Source organism: Trachemys scripta, chromosome 12 (genome assembly GCF_013100865.1).
Source record: "Trachemys scripta elegans isolate TJP31775 chromosome 12, CAS_Tse_1.0, whole genome shotgun sequence".
In the NCBI taxonomy this organism is placed as follows: domain Eukaryota; kingdom Metazoa; phylum Chordata; order Testudines; family Emydidae; genus Trachemys; species Trachemys scripta.
The window spans coordinates 23801836-23821465 of NC_048309.1; the positions used below are offsets into that span (position 1 = coordinate 23801836).

At 43.3% G+C, this 19630-nt stretch overlaps 1 protein-coding gene across 5 annotated transcripts in view; it reads left to right on the forward strand.

Moving 5' to 3' along the window:
* The window catches only part of PTPRT (protein tyrosine phosphatase receptor type T), a 707111-nt gene that overhangs the window by 673021 nt on the left and 14460 nt on the right, over positions 1–19630 (forward strand). For all 5 annotated transcript variants that reach the window (XM_034787359.1, XM_034787363.1, XM_034787360.1 and 2 more), the window contains 7 exons: positions 7522–7598; positions 9070–9106; positions 10471–10568; positions 12270–12386; positions 13865–14019; positions 17536–17671; positions 19335–19484. In XM_034787359.1, the coding sequence (XP_034643250.1) occupies positions 7522–7598; positions 9070–9106; positions 10471–10568; positions 12270–12386; positions 13865–14019; positions 17536–17671; positions 19335–19484 (770 nt within the window). The remainder of the gene's footprint in view (positions 1–7521; positions 7599–9069; positions 9107–10470; positions 10569–12269; positions 12387–13864; positions 14020–17535; positions 17672–19334; positions 19485–19630) is intronic.

The following is a 19630-nucleotide window of genomic DNA, read 5'->3' on the forward strand; positions in this document are numbered from 1 at the left end:
AATATCCAACCTAAACCTCCCCCACTGCAACTTGAGACCATTACTCCTTGTTCTGTCATCTGGTACCATTGAGAACAGTCTAGATCCATCCTCTTTGGAACCCCCTTTCAGGTAGTTGAAAGCAGCTATCAAATCCCCCCTCATTCTTATTTTCTGCAGACTAAACAATCCCAGTTCCCTCAGCCTCTCCTCATAAGTCGTGTGCTCCAGCCCCCTAATCATTGTTGTTGCCATCTGCTAGACTCTCTCCAATTTTTCCATATCCTTCTTACAGTGTGGGGCCCAAAACTGGACACAGTACTCCAGATGAGGCCTCACCAATGTTGAATAGAGGGGAATGATCACGTCCCTCGATCTGCTGACAGTGCCCCTACTTATACAGCCCAAAATTCCATTAGCCTTCTTGGCAACAAGGGCACTCCGTTGACTCATATCCAGCTTCTTGTCCTCTGTAACCCCTATGTTCTTTTCTGCAGAACTACTGCCTAGCCATTCAGTCCCTAGTCTGTAGCAGTGCATGGGATTCTTCCGTCCTAAGTGCAGGACTCTGCACTTGTCCTTGTTGAACCTCATCAGATTTCTTTTGGCCCAATCCTCTAATTTATCTAGGTCCCTCTGTATCCTATCCCTCCAGCATATCTACCACTCCTCCCAGTTTAGTGTCATCTGCAAACTTGCTGAGGGTACAGTTCCAACTCCAGTATCTGCTGGGGCTTTATTCTCCAGCTACATAAAATGAATAGCTCCTATTGATGTCAGTGGGAGTTATCCATATGCTGGTTTGGGAGTACCAGGCCCCTGGGAGAGAAGAAATGGGATGTTCACCACATAGTGTGGCTTCTCTTTTGGTCCTCTCAGCCTGACTGATGATTGATTTCATTGGGAATTATGCCTAAGTGAAGACAAGAGGATCAGGCTCAGAGAAATGACAGCAGACCTGGAAATGGAACCCAGGAGTCCTGACTCCCTAAAGCCAATCATGAGAAGATGTGTCCTCATTGAGTACATGCTACAAAATTCTGAGCAAACTAGGTATCTTGGAAAATAGTGAATGAAACCACTGCACCTTTAACAAAGTGCATAATTGTGGTTCAAATCAATTGCTGTCAAAAGCCAGAGTCTGCACTGATTAGTTTTACAATTTTACTTATTAAAACGCTACAGATGCCAATGAAGATGCTTTGCTAAATATTTCTATTACTGTTTCACCGCTCCAGGAACTGGAACCACAAGTCCCCATGGGAAGAGCATTGAAGGGCTTTCTGATTTTGCTGTAATTTCTCTAAGTGCCTCTGTTGTAACCTCTCACAGTAGCACCCCTCCGCGAATCATAGCACAGCTTATCCTTACATCCCTTTGGGTAATGATACAGTACGAGGACTATCTTTCCCAGCTCACTCTTCCTTCTCAGCACTGTGTTAAAACAGGGCACTGACCTCTCTGTGCAGATACCAGTAGGTCTTTCTCCCAATCCCAACTCTTGCCGTTGCAAACAGCCCAAACTGCAGTGGAAGAGGTCAAGTTCCACTGCACATGAGGAAAGGATACAGAGACTCAGCACAGTGGGCCCTAGTTCCCTTGAGTGTTGTGAAGCTCTGCTTTGTGGGGATCTCTGCAACCCAGTACACAGAGGTGTTTTGGGGGGAGCTGGGGTCATGTCTTCATAACCACACAGATTCTTCAGCTTTCCTGCTGGGGAGGTGGAATGTGTCTTCTCTGTGGGAATTACTTCAGCCTTGAAGTTTCCTCGGTGCTGGGGGAGGTATCCTAGCAGAACTCAGTACAGCCAAGATACATGGGCTGTGTGTCTGGGTTTAGGATTTAGCCTCTAATGTAAAGATCTGAAAAAGCAAGCAAAGATTGGGGGATAAATGAAGAGTCCTCTTTGTAGACCAGGGACCAGTGAGGAAGCGGGAATCTGTTTGCCTGTATATGGACAAATAAAAATGTGCCTAGGGCGAAACAACTTAGAATAATTTTGAGGCCTGGGTTTTTAGTCCTCCAAAATGTTTGGGGGTATCTGGTGTTGAGGTTTTGGTTTGTCCAATTATATAGATAAGAAAACATGGCAACTGTTATTGAACTTTTTGGTCCAGATTTTCATCGTATCCCCCCCTAGCCATTCAAAGTCAGGGATGCTGAGATCTGAGACCGTCTCTGGGAGGGGCGGGGGGCAGGGGGAGAGAGGGAATGCGGAAGTAAATTGTACCTGGGATCTGTAAGGCAAAAACCCTAACTTGTTTCAAGACTGAGTTTAATAAATTTATGGAGAGGAGGGTGTGATGAGACTGCCTACAATGGCATGTAGCCGATCTGCCATTGCTAGCAGCAAATATCTCCAATGGTCGGTGATGGGATATGAGATGGGAAGGGCCCTGAATTACTACAGCAAATTCTTTCCCATGTGTCTGGCTGGTGGGTCTTGCCCACATGCTCAGGGTCAACTGAGTGCCATATTTGGGTTGTGACGGAATTTCCCCCTGGGTCAGATAGGCAGAGAGACTGGGTTTTTTTGCCTTCCTCTGCATCTTCGGTCGCTTGCAGGTTTAAACTAGTGTACAGGTGGATTCGCTGTGACTTGAAATCTTTAAATCATGATCTGAGGACTTCAGTAACTCAGCCAGAGATTAGGAGTCTATTACAGGAGTGGGAGGGTGAGGTTCTGTGGCCTGCATGTGCAGGAGGTCAGACTAGATGATCATGATGGTGCCTTCTGGCCTTAAAATCTGATAGTCTAAGACAGCACAAGTCTTTCCCTCTCCTTTTCCCCTGGGCTGAGCACTGTCCCCAGCATGGAGTGGGATGCCTGCTGTCAAAGGGAAGTGCTGTTCCTAGTACCCCAGGAGTAATTACAGCCGAGTCAGCCAGAATTCTCCCAGGGTTCCTGCTGCAGTGCAGTCCCTCAAGCCTCCAAAACAGACCAGAACTTGAAAGCCATGATTTAGGCCATAGAAATAAAAATACAGAACAAAAGGCAAAGAGAATCCTACAGGGAAACTATTAAAAAAAAAAGTTGTTTGAAATATCCTTTGGGATGGAGAAGATTGTGAGGGAACATCATTGAAGTATATAAAATTATGGAAAGTGCAGAAAGGACAGCTTTTGCAAAGGCATTTGAGCTATTGTCAAAGAGCACAAATGAAGCATAAATAATTCAGTCCGAATTTTCTTCCGTGCAGAAAAACATAGAATTGAGTCAGTACCATGGACAGCAACCCAGACAGCTCATAAAAATAAAAACTATGTTACAGGGATGGGTACAGAATAAAAACCCTTCTAAGTCCAAGGAGACGGAGTGAGCTTAGTTTATGTTCCTGACTTCCTCATTGAGCAATATCCTGTTCCTGGCTGCCGTCTTCACCTCACTGAAAATGTTGCCTCATGCCTCAGTTTAGCTTCCATTTCATGGGATAACTCTAGACTCAAAATGAGATGTGGAAATAATCACACTGACCTTCACAATTATTCAAAAATGGAAATTTTGACACAAGTTTGAAATGATGAATTTGGTGTGCTAGAATGGAACTATTTTCAGTGAAATTCTTGTCACTTTGGAGTTGGTATTAAAACAGGTTTACAGGCAATTTTTTGTAAATTTTTCAAGTTGTGTTAATTCACAAGGGTAGAAGATGATATGGCAAAATAAAATGATAAAAAATGTCATTACAATGGTTCTGCAGTTTCTCACAGCCCTGGATTTTGTAGGCATGAGCTTGCTTTTAAGCAGATGCTCCCACTCATGCTAAAATGTTTGGTGATTTTGTGATGTGAAATGAATTCACCCACACTCTTTAACTTCTGATTTGAATTTGAGCTTAGCTTGCCAGAGATTAGAGGATTCTGAACTAGTGTGGTCCAGTAATGGAAAGTTCTAAGAATCAGGAGACCCAAGTTCTAATCTCATCTCTAGTACAGACCTGTTGTGTGACCTTGGGCAGGTTACCTCATCTCTGTGTCTCAGTTTCCCCATTTAAAAAAAAGGATATTTGCCTTCCTTTGTAAAGCATTTTAAAATCGATAGATGCTTTATGAGAGCACTAGTGTTACTATTAGTTATTATTAGTGCATCAATGTACTGTGTACCTTCCCCCATAAGGTACATTCCTAACAGCTTTGTAAAGCATTCGGAAAATCTAATTTAAAAGATAAGTTATTTCATGAACTTTTATCTAGCCAGTTCCCCTAAAAATATGAACTAGATTAAAGGCCCCACTCCCTCCTGAAAGGTAAGACATCATTAATATTTCCTACATTTATTGTATATACAGAGGCTGTCTGTCACACCATTCACCCTATGAGCAAAATATTTCTCCCATGAAAAATAAAATCTCATTTCTATAAAAAGTGCAATGAGATATTATGACTCCAATTCCACAGAAGAAAAACTGAGCTCGCAGTATATTTCAGTTGGTCCAAAACCAGAATTGGACCTCAGTCTAAATGCCTCCTCTGTTTTTAAGTTTTCTTTGTTTCATTTCAAATGATTGTTTCTTCATAGCTTATTTTGGGTTACTGATAAAGCAGCATTTTTTTTCTTTGAAGAAAAATATTATTCTTTATGACAACAAAAGTGCTGCCTTCCTCGGTCCTTCCCCATGTATAAATGTCTACAAGTGATAGTCTTCTCCTGCCGCCACCTTCTTAGACATCTTTTTAGGATAGTCCCTTAGAGGTTCAATTTGTGATTCTTTATAGCTAGGTGGGAACATTTGTTGTTTCTTTTCAATTACATTGTTGCAATAAACTAGACATTCTTACCGTTCTGATCTCCTTGTGACATCACTATAGAGGAATGTCGTCTTTTCCCCCCCTTACGTCTAAGATCGTTTTAATTTCTGTTCCATATAATTCTCACTAACTTGGCTCCATGCCTTGCGAGCAATTGTCTGCAGTAAATTTTGTGTGTTGCCTCCATACACACACTCTAATCAGCTCTCTGGCTGTCTGTGTAAATTACTCTTAGTATAAATTCTTTTGTCTGTCTAACCATTTGGTTAAGTAAAATTCCCAATGTACTGGTTTAAGTACCGCTAACTTTCTAAGGGTGTGGCTAAACTTGCGAGTTACATTGCAATAAAGCAGCCCTAGGCGCCCTCGCTCACTCCTCGTCCACACTGGCAAGGCATGTAGAGCGCTCTGACTCCGCAGCTACAGTGCTGCTGGTATTCCACCTCGGCGAGTGGAATAACGTTTGCTGCGCCCCCGCTGGAACACTGCAGTGCCCGTGTGAACGAGGTGTTGCGTTACTGCGCTGTGATCAGCCTCCGGAAATGTCCCATAATCCCCTTAAGTCAAGTGGCCACTCTTGTCATTGTTGTGAAATCGGCTGCAGGAATGCGGAAATGCCCTTTCAAAGCTCTGTTTTGGAGAAGCCGGCTGCTTATCAGCTCCGAGAAAAGCAAACATTTACTGTTTGCTTTGAGTGAGTGAGAGAGAAGCGGGGATGGGAGGGGAGAAGGGGGGTCTGAACTTACAAGACAGCATGCTGACACACTCAGCACCCCAAAAACTCATTCTCTCTACCCCCCCATGCACACAACATACTACCTGTCACACTCCCCCACTCCCCCCCCCCACATTTGAAAAGCACATTGCAGTCACTTGCATGCTGGGATAGCTGCTCATAATGCACCGATCCCAATGCCTCTGCAAGTGCTGCAAATGTGGCCACGCCAGCGCGCAAGCAGCTGTCAGTGTGGACAGACTGCAGTGCTTTCCCTACTGCCCTCTACGAAGGTGGGTTTAACGCACAGCGCTCTACATCTGCAAGTGTAGCCATGCCCTAAAACTGGGCTCAATGGGTGCTCCTGCAGAAATACACAAGTACTCACTACAGCCACAAAACCCATATCTGTGAACCCAAATCATATAACAGAACTCCTGTCTGCCTAACCTGCATAACCATTTTGAGCACAATTGTGGGGTGTTGTGGCCATGACAGTGTGTCTGTATTTGCAGGTTCATCCATTGCATTTGGGTTAAAAAAGTCAAGAGACTATTGGGTTTTGTACCTCTCCCATAAGAAAATTAATTGCAATACATGTCCATATGCATCTGGGCCCTGATTTCCAGAACTGATGCACATAAATCTGCCTGCTTATAACCTGATCCTGTTTCCATTAAAGTCAGTGGCAAAGCATCTCTTGACTTCAGTGGTATAGGATCAGGCCTCTAGTTTGCATGTGATTTTGTGTTTAATCATGATGATAGTGTTCAAATGACCGGTTAGATGTTTGGGGCCAAATTTTCAGAAGTGCCTCTAAATTCTTGGTGCCTTAGTCCTTGGGTGATGATTTGTAGATAGCTAGTTCATAGGAATTAAAGTGAATGGAATCTCTGGATCCTCATCACCTCTTAAAAAAATCAGACCTAAGGTGTCTAGTGTTGAGCACCCAAAATAGAAGCTATTTTTCAGCAGTTGATCCTTACTTAGGCATTTCTGTACATAATTCCATAGAAACATTGGAGATGCCAGACCGAATCAGATCAGTGTCCAGCTAGCCCAGTAGCTTGTCTCTGACAGCAGCCAGCACCAGTTGCTTCAGAGAAAGGTGCAAGAATCCTCAAGTGCAAAATTCAGGAATAATCCGCCCATGGAGAAGTTTGTTCGTAACTTCAGGCAGAGATTGGTTTATGCTTTTTTACCCTATCTAAAGTAACTGAATACTGCTAAGCTCTTGGCCTCAATGTGGTCTTGTTGCAATGAGTTATATAGCTTCATTGTGCTGTATACATTCCCATGTAAACAGAATGTTCCTTGGTATCAGTTTTAAATTTTATATTCTTCAGTTCTATTGAAAACTGAAAAATTTGTTTCTTGAGAGAGACAAGGTCTGTGAGGTAATAACTTTTATTGGATCAACTTCTCTTGCTGGAAGGGATAAGCTTTCAAGCTTCACAGAGCTCATCTCCGTATGATGAAAGAGGTTAAATAGGAGTGACTGTTTTACCATCTTTATATTCAGTATTTTACATATCTCTGTTGTGACCTCATTTATTTTTCTCTTCTGTAACAATCCCAATCTCAACTCTCACCTCAGTTTCCATAGTCCTGTCAATCCTTGGCCCCTCTTCTGAGCAGACCAGGAAAGCTACCATTTAGTTCTAAGTGTTGGCTTTTGTGATCTGGACATTTCCCTAAGAGGATGAAGGCTGAGATCCAGAAAATGAAGAATGTTCATGTTATGTGTAAATCTCGTAACAGATTATATTAACTTCAGTGAATAATGAATGCCTACTATAAATAAAAGGTAACCCCAGGATGTAAAGGTAACACCTTAAATACCAAAAAGAAGTCATGGACAAATTTATGGATAACACCATGATAGTCTTGATACAGCTGTATGTGTTCAATCAGCCAGTTACAAAAAGCAGCAAGTGGAAAGCTCAATTATAGTACATCTGCCCACTTGTTTTTTCCACTGCCTTAGGACAGCCATATTCTTCTCCATTTAACCACACATGAAACACTTAGCACTTTTATTTATCTTTAACTTTACTCTTTTTCTTTTCATCTTTCAGATGATCATTCAAGAGTGAGACTGCAGCTGTTGGATGGAGACCCTCACTCAGACTACATAAACGCCAACTACATAGATGTAAGGGCCGTGGACATACCTTGTGTGACAGAGAACCATATTATCATATCTGATTGTAGGCATGGTACTTCTTAGGCTAGCTCTACACTAAGAGCTGGAGGGAGTTTCACATCTTGAGGAGACATACTGATCCTAGCTCACATTGAGCTCGTGTGGTAAAAAGACAATGAAGCCATGTCAGTGTGAGCAGCGGGATGGGCTAACTGCCCTGAGCACACACCTGGGATCTCTGACGGCGTGTACTTGGGGCAGCTAGCCCCTCCCGTCCCCTCCCATCACTCACACTGCCATGACTATGTTCTATTTTTAGTGCACCAACTTGATGAGAGCTAGTGGGGGTATGTCCCCTTGGGCTGGGGATCATACCTCTCAGCTCCAATCGTAGAGATACCCTTAGAGAGAGATTCACTGCAAATGTGATAGGGCTGATAAAGTTTATCCCAGCTCTGTGCTGTGTTGGGGAGGGTGGTCTGTCTGTCTGTCTCTCTCTATGAGTCACCTACATACATGAGATTTCTGGGTCTGATAGTTACACACACACACAAGTGGAATATAAGATGCATGTACTATGGACACAGAAATCAATATCACCCCTCTCACAATAACATTAATATAGACCTGTGGCTTCTTGATGGTTTACATGGATGCAGCGTGGGAGGCATTATATGTGTACCGGTATTTTTTTTAGTAGTAGGAAATATCTTTTTAAACATAGCCACCTCCCAGACACACACACTGTGGTCAGTGGTTTGAGCATTGGCCTGCTAAACCCAGGGTTGTGAGTTCAATCCTTGAGGGGGCCACTTGGGAATCTGGGGCAAAATCAGTACTTGGTCCTGCTAGTGAAGGCAGGGGGCTGGACTTGATGACCTTTCAAGGTCCCTTCCAGTTCTAGGAGATGGGATATCTCCATTATTTGTTTGTTTGTTTGTTTGTTTGTTTTATGCATCTCTTAATCCTTAATAACATTTTTGAAGAGATCCCTCAATGGAGGAAACTGAAAATATACTTAATCACTGATGGTTGAGTCTGTTCTGTAGAGGCAGGTGTGTGCATTTCAGACCAGAAGGCACAGATTTTTGCTTGTTAATTTCTAATCTAAGTAGTGAAGCAGGTTTCCCAGAGTGCCTCCAGTTTAGCTGCAGGACTTGCTGTTTCTTTGAGAAAATGTGAAAAATGCCTCATTCTTGTTTTCTCTCTGGTACTGTCAAATCCATGCTATGAAAACTCCAAACATTTCATGGTAGTTGAATTATTAAAGAGGACTAAAGCAGTTCCTGCCATTTGTAATTCCTCAAAGGGACCCCGTGTCTCATGTAGGATTTCTATGTACCCATTAGTGCTAGTGCTTCATTCACACACAACAGCTGATTCTACCGGAAGAAGTAAAATGCATGCCAGTTTGCTCACTCTGACGTGTTATTTTAATGGACCTTCCTGATTTGTTTTCCCTTCTCTTATATTTTCCCAGGGATACCACCGCCCTCGTCACTATATTGCAACTCAAGGCAAGTGACAGTCTCCTACTTCTAACTATTTCTCTAAAGACAATGATGTGTTAAACTGATCCAAGAGCCACTCTCAGAGTACATCTCCTGTGTTTTAATACCTGTAAGCTTAGAGTGGTATTCATGCACAGAAAATAAAATCAGGCATATTCCAGTCCACTGCTTGTGAGGATATTTGAAACATACTCAAATGCACAACCGGAGCTAGATTAACATAAAGAACATCTAAACCTATGTGTAGTAGTAAAGTCAATAATGAGTAATTTGTCCAGGAAGAATGAGGTCAGAGTAAGTTGTGCACTGGAATGTGATTGAGGAATTGGTTGTGTATTAAGGTGGGTCAGAATTGAAAGGGAGTTTGTTATGGAGCTGAAGAATCTGAGAATGTGTTTAATTATGATGCTTGCATGGTCAGGCCTGTGGGAGGGGGTTGGTGTGTTTATGATTATATCCATAACTGGTGACTTCCTGGATTTGCAGTGGACTGAGTTGATAGAAAATGTAATTGAGCAGCCTCACCTGCAAGTTGGTGAAGATATTGTGGGGGAGTTTCCCACCACTTAAAAATACTAGCAACATGAAGATTTGTGTTGTTAGCTATCAACATTGATATCTATTTCTCCATGCTTCCCCTCTACACATCCCAGATGTCCCTACTGCCCTCCCACTCCCTCCTACACCATTATCAGCCACACCCCTTTGCCAGGACCCCTTCCCTCACTACCAGATATGCTCACTCCCTCCTACTTTGCACCTATGCCACCCCTTGAACTGGCCTGCTCACTGGCCCCTTCCATGTCTATGCGATGATAGATTTTAATATGTAAAAGCAGACTAGAGATGGGGACTGAGGGCACATGGGTGTAGGGAGTGCAGCTCTACAGGGAATCTGGAGGGTGGGGCATAGGGACAGTGAGGGTAGACAGAGGGTTGGGGTAGGAAACAGGCTTTCATCTGCAATGTACGGGAGGAGGGAGAAGCAAGCTCAGAGAAGCTCTGCTCTAATAAACCTGCTATGGTGACTTAACCCCAGAGCCACAGGGGTACATCCATAATGTATTGGATTGATCATATGTATCTATTTGCGTACTGTATCTCTCTCTAGTACTTATAATGCATCCATCACCACAGTTTCTACAGTCCTGGAGACTTAAAATCTCACCCGCCCTGCTAGACAGAGTATCTGTTTTATTAAAGAAGTCAATATTGTTCAGTGGATGTCACCTTGAAGAGCAAGGAAATACCCCGTAAGAAGGGTGGGATTTAACGTGAACAGGGCTGCAGGCAAAGAACAGCTGAAATGGATTGCTGATGTTAAACGTACCCTTTTAAGATGTCCTTTTTTCTCTCTTCTCCTACCCCAGGTCCCATGCAAGAGACGGTTAAGGATTTCTGGAGAATGATTTGGCAGGAGAATTCTGCAAGTGTTGTCATGGTCACCAACCTGGTGGAAGTTGGCAGGGTAAGGAGGCTGTATTCCCAGTGCTTTTCACCACTTCCTCACCAGATACAGCCAAAATAGGAGCAGATAGTAACATTTTACTGTTCTAAGTATCTTGTAAATATCTCTCACTTACTGCACTTTGAAGAACAAGAGAATAGATTAAACCACTCAGGTTTCTTCTTTAAAACTGTACTCTAATTTTCTTATTTCCTAGCTGCTTCCCCTCATCTCTGATAAGCACCTTTCTCCATCGTGTTTTTGCTTCCTCTTGATGGAAATATATTGGGCCAGATCCTCAGCTGATATAAATCAGGTTAACTCTTACATTCAGTGGAGTTACAACAATTTGTACCAGTTGAGAAACTGACCCTTTTACTACAGAAACAAAGTAGAGTTCTGTGTAATGTATGTGACTTATTCTTTATCTGCAAAGTTCACATGAGCAAGAATATGGGAAGTTTCTTTAATCTGGTCTCAGTGACTGCTGAAGGATCACTGTATCAATGGAGAATAGCAGAGGTGCTAGGTTTTGAAGGTTCGGACTTTCCCCCCACTCGGTTAGAGGCCATGTACAAAGAGAATGGCAGAAACAAGGACTAGGGGTATAAAGAGTCAGGATAGGAGAACTTATCATGGCAAATCTAGGCTTTTAAAGATAACCAAGAGACTAGTGGCTCCAGGGAATGGGTTTGGAAGGTGCCAAGTAGCTGGGCCAGTCAGGTAGGCCTAATTGTTTCTGAGGATCCTAGGAAGCCTAACTAAGGCTAGGGTTTGCTCTTCCCCAGCAATTCAAAGGAAATAATCCGTATTCAAATTGCATGGCCTTGAAATGGCTTTTCCTTCCTCCTTTTCTTAACTCCTTACAATGTCTTCTATCCCATATTTCCCATCTCTTTTATCCCACCCTTGTTTCCTACTCTGCTCCCCTATGTTCCCCACTTCCCAGCTCCTCCAGCCTCAATGTCCAGTTCTCTCTCCCCACCCCTTTTTTTTAGTAATTTTACTTGTTTGAGGTTTTAGAAATCCTTCCTTCCTTCAGAACATTTATTTGGGCCACAATGTTGAGAGCGTTATCCCCATATCCCACTTACTCCGGGTACTAGTTCCTTGCATGCTGAAGCAATCTCTTCAGAAATGCCAACTACTACATGGGGAGCTCCTTTCTAGAAACTGCTCATTTACTGACACTGAGGGGTAGATGGCTGACACAGGAGGGGTTGACCAGATTGAGGTTACCACTGGCATGAGGGTGGTATTTGAGCTGTTAGTTTCTCTGCTATACTGTAGATGCTTTGTGATTAGGACACACAACAGATGTAGCCAGGTGAGTCAGAGCAGCTGCTGTCAGACTTGTTCAGTGTTTCTGTTTCAAGTAGCCACCAGGTTACTGAAGCGTGTTGGAACCGATGGGCAAAACTCAAAAGGTTGGGTCCTTTTTCAGATGAGTATTCTGATATTTGGATGCTGCTCTGAATTGGTCAAAACAATTACGTCTGCAAAACTGGACTGAGAAATTTGTGAGAACAGACTCACGATATGTCAGTGCTCCAGATTTGAGTCCCAGTCACAATGTTAGAAATAATTACAAATGTAAAAACATTTTTATGCAGTTAAATTAACTTCTTTGAATGTTTACTAAAGATCCAGTTTTTGGATTGGACTTGAATTACACAATCCATTATCCCATCCATCCCTACAGTCTATTTTTTCTTCTTGTAGGTGAAATGTGTTAGATACTGGCCAGATGACACAGAGGTCTATGGAGATATTAAAGTCACATTAATTGAGACAGAGCCATTGGCAGAGTACGTCATACGCACATTTACTGTACAAAAGGTAAGGAAGTCCCCAGTCAATTTTACTTCAGACATAACACCTCACTTGGGATCTGAAGCATGGTTCCACACAGACATAACTGGGAAGCTTGTAGATATGGGAGTGTTAAATTTTGACTTGTTTTCTACCTTACTAATCCAATGTTTATGAAGCATCTTCCAAGTTCATATCAGCAATTAGATGGAAGCACAAATAACTGTGGTTACAATTCATAGCACTCAAATGTCTAAATGCATCTATGACTCCATTAGGTAGATGTCTATATGCCATGAACAGTGACTGTAGTTATTCACACTGGCAAATTGCAGGTGTGGGGGGCAAAAGCCCCAGTAAAATTAGATCCCAGGCAGAGGCCCTTTTAAAAAACAAATAAAAATAATAATCAGGGCCTAACTATGTGTATTTTCCAAAAATCTGCAGTTTAGTGGAAGGTTTTGTTAAGCACTGGTGGAAATTGGAAGCCTAAATAACGGACCATTGCAGGTCTTCCCAAATCATACCTCACGCACTTGATAAGTGATTTTAAAGCTTTCTAAGAAAACTCACACCATTCATTAAACCTCATCACAGCTACACTGGAATATGTTCCAGTTTCTAGTGCCCTGATTTCATATTTTGTTGACCACTGAGCTGTTTGGCAAGAAATAACCAAAGGCAGGTCTGGCAGATCAAAGGGCTTGGTAATGGAATATGGTACCCTGCACTCTCTGTGCCACAGCCCAAAATGTCAGTGACAAAATGGTGTAACTAAGTGGAAGCTCTTTGGCAGCCTGGGTGTGGAGTAAACTGGTGGTGTTGGTCCAATTCCTAGAGAACAAGTACCTGTATCAGAACAGACAGGGGCTGATGCCCTTGTTTGTAGTCTCACCAGAGGCCAAGGATGGGTATGGAAACAACATAACTACTCTCTCAGCACTAGATGCAATCCCTCCTTCATAGGGTTGAAATGCACTGATGGGTGATTATAGGGAAGCTTGCTCTTTTGCAGCCTGTGCCTTAACTGCTCTATGGCCTTCAGTTTCCAGGCCTGTCAGTCATTAGCACTACATTCACATCATGAGAAAAAAAATTAATGGAACAGACTGGATTCTAGAGTGGAAATGAGCTGGGAATTTGTACCACTAGTAGTCTCCCTTTGCAGGGGTGGTTGAGCAAAGGTACCCTAGCACTGAAGTTACCCCATAATGTTACTGATCAGCTAATTTTAAATTGCATTTAAGACAGTACACTGTGAATGGGGAGCTGGTAACCACTTTCATAATCCTCAGGCTTATGTGATACACTTCAGTTGTAGTGGAAGATGTAATCTCTTGATCTTTCACCTTGAAATCTCCAGAAGTGAGAAGTGGTATATGAAATGTGGCTTTATATAATTATATTTAAATGGTAGTTCAGCCCTCTAAATGGGTAAAGAATGCAGTGAAATATGGTGATTGTGACACGAAGGGAAAAAAATAGAGGTTGCATTGTCTCCTCAGAAAGGCTACCATGAGATCCGAGAGATTCGGCAGTTCCACTTTACCAGCTGGCCAGACCACGGGGTTCCTTGCTATGCCACAGGCCTCTTGGGCTTTGTTCGGCAGGTGAAGTTCCTCAATCCGCCTGAGGCGGGGCCTATAGTTGTGCACTGCAGGTATGCAATCTGTCTGTCTACTTGTCTGTCATCGCTCATTTTTCTCCCGGTCAGTTTTCTTAAGTTTTTCCTGTTTCTTTCAACCTAGTGACCACCTAGCTACCTTTTATTGTTAACGGTATAGTTTGCCGGCCTTCGAGGTGAACTTGCGCACAGTGGAACAGGTTCTCCATTGTGCAGTGGCTGCTTTATGCTTCATTGCTGGTGTAAATTGGCCCTGGAGCTGGCATCATTGGACCAGGGAGGGATCACTCCAATGAAGAGGATCCTCTGGTGCTATAAGGGCTCTTAGCCCAGTGCCCTTCATGCTGCTGGTGTAGTGGGGGGAAATGGTGCATGGCTGGGATACCCATCCTTGGCTGCAATTTCACCCTCCTGTGGCAACTGGCATAACTCAGAGCAGCATCAAGTGAGGGGCTCAGGGCAGGCAGAAGGGAACTTTCAACCACCTTTGCATGTACACACATGCACCTCAGCTTCTACTTTGTGCTCTTCAGCCATTGGCAAGATCGGGTCTTCCTGCTCCCCTGCCCAGTGGGAGATGCCAACTATTATATATAATTTTTAGCCTTCACTTAGCCCAGAGCCTGGGAGTTTAATTTCATTCTGGAAATCTGCCATGTAACTTCCTAAGAGCAACTTTGACCAAAGTGTACCAGGGACACCTGCTTGTTTAAGAAGAGGGAAGACTCAAACTATTGGATTACATGCTCCCTAACTCTGAGCATTATTCAGGTTACTGTTATAATTACGACAGGTATTGCAGTAGTCGCTGGAGTCCCCAGCTGAGACTCAGGTCCCCTTGAGCTAGGCACTGTACAAACATTTGAGAAAACAGTCCCTGACTGGAAGAGCGAACAAGTTTAAATGTGTGAGACAGACAAAGGGCAGGGGTAACAGAGAGGTAATGTGAGTTGGGCAAGGTCATACAGCCGGTCAGTGGCAAAGCCAGAACCCAGGTCTCCTGACCAACTCCAGTGTGCTATCCACTCACCCATGCTGCCTCTTAGGTACAGCCTCCTGCTGACAGACCTGACAGTCCTGCCCCTTCCCAAAGTTCGAAAATGACTCCTGGTAAGTATTTGTATTGGGGAACCTAGTGAAGTCCTTGCAGCATAGGAATGCTGTTTTTGTTCGTTTGGATCAGACTAGTGGGCCATCAAATCCAGTATGTGTCCAGTGCCAGATGCATTAGAGCAGGGGTGGCCAACCTGAGCCTGAGAAGGAGCCAGAATTTACCAATGTACGTTGCCAAAGAGCCACAGTAATACATCAGCAGCCCCCCATCATCTCCCCCCTCCTCCTGCTCCCGGTGCTTTCTGCCCACCGGCAGCCCAGCCAATCAGCGCCTCCCCCTCCCTCCTCACACCTCCTGATCAGCTGTTTCGTGGCGTGCAGGAGGCTGGTGGGTGGAGGGAGGAGTGAGGGCATGGCAGGCTCAGGGGAGGGGGCCAGAAGGGTGGAGTGGGGGCAGGGCCTGTGGCAGAGCCAGGGGTTGAGCAGTGAGCACCCCCCGGCACATTGGAAAGTTGGCACCTGTAGCTCCAGCCCCAGAGTCGGTGCCTATACAAGGAGCCGCATATTAACTTCTGAAGAGTCGCATGTGGCTCCGGAGCCACAGGTTGGCCACCCCTGCATTAGAGAGAGGCACCAGACCTCCAAAATTCACATAACCAGTTACGTAATGTCTGACAGGGTGAAAAGTCCCTTCCTCAACCATGTGACGATGAGCTGATGTCTTGGTAACCCCGCATAGTGAGGACAGCTACAAGTGGTAGTCACAAAATTATCCATTCTTTTTTTAAAAAAAATTGAGCTGCATTTGATTTTGTATTTGCATTAATATATGCATATACTAGCACTGTGGCCTCCAACCACTGAACAAGAGTTGCCAATATCCCATTGCAAGAAAGATGTTACCAGAACAGAGAAATAGTATATAGCAGCTGGTTACCCAATGCTTCCACTCCAATAAAACATACAAACATATCTGTTTATAGAAGAGGCATAGATGAAAAGCTAGCAAGGTCAGAGAACACAATTGCTGTTCCATGCTTTCCCCTCCAAACCAAATCAATCATAACCCAGTTACAACTGTTGTCCCATACCTCTTAGGGAGTGCATGTATGAAACGAGGGGGAAGAGAGAATAAATTCCAAGACCACCCCAAAAAGGGAAATAAATTAATCCCTCTGTCTTTAGCAGGTAGGCAGATTTATAATAAAATACAAATGAAACCCCAGGAGCTGGCAGGTGGTAGCTATTTTCCACAACTCTGGGTTTCTATCTGCTACTTCTGTGACCCAGGCCTGGCCTTCGAAAGAGACTGGTCCTGATTCAGCAATGCTGAGAAAGAGAGGAGAGATTTTTCATCCTTCACATTTTAATGAATAAATGCCATTCACTCTCTGTTATTTATCTGCTTTTGAATTTTAATGACTAGCTCTAAGTGGTAATGACCAAATTCTCCCTACCAGTGCCTTGCTGGATAATATCACTGCTCGATATTTATGGCCTGCCAGTGACCTCTAAATATAGAAATGGTATAACTATTTGTTAAAATTTTGAAAAGCAGAGAGATAAAGAGAGAGGAAATGCCACTTATTCATTAAAATTCTGCAAATGAAAAATATCTTCCCCCTGTTCAGCCCTTGATTAATCTGGCACATTAATTCATGTTCATTCAGATCTCTCTGCTTTACAGCACCGTCTGGAGTTTCATACATCGAAAGTTTTCTTGGCTCTAGCTGAGTTTGCTCCTTTCCTCTAGGATAATGGGGAGAGACTTCCTCCTCTCTTTATCTGTCACACTTAGACAACTCGGATGACTTCCCCAGTGGGAGAGGGGACTTATTGACAACACCATTCATGTGAGAGGTTTCAAGTCTCGCAAGCAGTGGGGGTTCTAAATTTAAGCACTTGAGTCGCCCAAAGCTCCCTTCTCTACAGTCTCACAACCCCCATCCTGGACTCTCTCCACCCCAGGCCAGTTCTCCATGTACCAAATGTAACTCCCACCAACTAAAATGGGAGAAGGATCTTGCGGGTACTGAACTAGGGCCCCCTTCAACATGTGCACCTGAGTATGGCAGAGCGCTTTTAAAAGTCACATGGGAAAACCTCTTCCAAAATATATTTTCTGAAGCTGCCTCTAATTACAAGAGCATGAGTTTCCTCTCTGTCTCAGTTCATAACAGAGTCAGATGTTCTGTAGCTCGAGTGCTTATGGAAGTATTGCTGGACAGGGCTAGAATATTTTTCATTGATCTTCCTACTAGTGTCTGAGAAATAGTTTTTCTTCTTACCCCTCTCTCTTTTCCCCTTCCCAAGAAAACCACCTAGCCTCACTCTCCTATGTCTCATGCTGTTTCAGCAACACAGAAGACCAGTCTTTCAGTACAGAAGGGCAGCTAATGAAGGAAGACAACTGTGCCTGCAACACACAGATTTTTTTTCTCCTCTTGACAGCCCTGCCTCTTCATGGTCTATTGATCAGGGCTTCATTCTTTTTTGCAGCGCTGGTGCTGGAAGGACAGGGTGCTTTATTGCCATTGACATCATGCTTGACATGGCAGAGAATGAAGGTGTTGTAGACATATTTAACTGTGTGCGAGAGCTACGATCCCAGAGGGTCAATTTGGTACAAACAGAGGTAGGTGCCAGCAGCTATTTTCTCTTGTTTTACAGCCCTCCTGTCAGCCTCTACTCAAGAGAAGCCTATGAGTGAGTTAGGTCAATGCCTGTTTCCACCACCAGCTTGTTGTATGGAATTCTGTGTAGCTAAACTTGAATAGGCATGTATTAAATGCTCCCAGTACAGGCACATATTGAGTGTACCCAAGGCATAAGGATAAATCATGTACCCAGATACTCATCTGTTGGTGCCTTGTTCAGTTTTTGTCTTGCATTGTATCAAACTATCTCATGAGTCCTGGTGTGTGTCATTGTACCAGGTTTCTACATATTGCAACATGCATTGACCCATCAGAAGAGCCTTATGCTCTTCTATTATACTGCACTTATCAACCTAATATCTGAACCCTTACATAATGCTCATTTGATATCAATTAATTACACGTAGCTAAACAAATATGTGAAATATGCCACAAAATACATTTCCCTAATCAATCCAAAGAATTGGAGTCTGATTCAGCAAGCTGCCTAAGTACATGCGCATATTTGAAGCACGTAAATGGACCCATTGACTTCAGTAGAACTAGTCACTTGATTGAAGCTGGATATGTACTTAATTACCCTGCTGAATCAGGACAACAGAGCATAGAAAAAAGGGGAACAATTATAATTCTGCTGGACTCCATTCCCAGGATATGGTCTCTGTAAAGAACATTCTGTTTATCCTGTGGAAAACCATGCATCTTTCAAATTACTAGTAATCAGAAGTCCATTACAAACGAGAGAGATGGAATAGAGCTGGTCGTGCATCTTGTTGTTTTTACTGCAATAGCACCACCAGAGTATAATTGCTCCTAAACTATTTGTGGAATACTTGTCCTAGACTAAGTGTTTATACTGATTTTTTCCCTCCATTGTGCCTCTGGGGTCCAGAGGCTTCACATTTTACGTTTACATTTGAAAGGGGTTGTATAAGCCACATTTTTAATGGTGGGCAAAACAAGTTCACTCACAAAATGCTGTTGTGCTTGCAAAAACCTGTAACTGCACATCTTGTGACACATCTGCAAGCAGAATTTCCCAGTTTAAATCCGCAAACTGCCCATTTACATGCACAAATGTAGAATTTTATGGGCCTAATGAGTACACTTGAATTTTGTCCTGCTTGAACATTTGTGCTGATGAGGCACATTCTGCACAAATCTATGGCACAGGCAGTGGTATATGGATCTCTGTCTTTTGTTCCTCACTGGAAACATTGCTGGAGTAGTGTCATCTACTCCTGTCTTTCAGGTTATTATAACTGAATTAAGGGATGCAGTCACCCATAAGGAGCAGAGAACTGGTTCCAACTATAAGATACAGGTTTTCTTTTTACATGGTAAAATTATTTTGTAAAAAGAACAATACTAACCAGGCCATCTTGGCAGAAGTCGCTCAGGGCCAAGACCAGCCTCTCATCAGCAGTAGCACTCAGCAACTGGTGGAGGGAGCTCTTCAAGTTGTATCCTCCACAACATGCATGCATGTGTGCACACACTCACATTTAAAAATCTGTAGTGAGCACAATTTAAACAAAATCAGCATTGACAGTTCCATGGATTTAAGTTTACTGTGAAATTTTGTGATGTTTATTTAGCACGGGGTTAATTTGCAACATCTTGTCCCTGTGCTTTGTGCAGGAGCAGTATGTCTTTGTACATGATGCCATTCTAGAGGCATGTCTCTGTGGCAACACAGCAATTCCGGTTTGTGAGTTCCGATCCATATATTACAACATCAGCAGACTGGATCCGCAGACAAATTCCAGCCAGATAAAAGATGAATTTCAGGTAAGAGCATGTGGCCCTTTTCATGTCTGCACCAATAGCAGTTGGCGTTTGGGGCATGTGTTTTATCAATTGTTTTATCTTATTTCATGATTGCCAGTAGCCCAAAAGCGGGTATAATATTCACTGCTAATATTGCACTTTGCTCC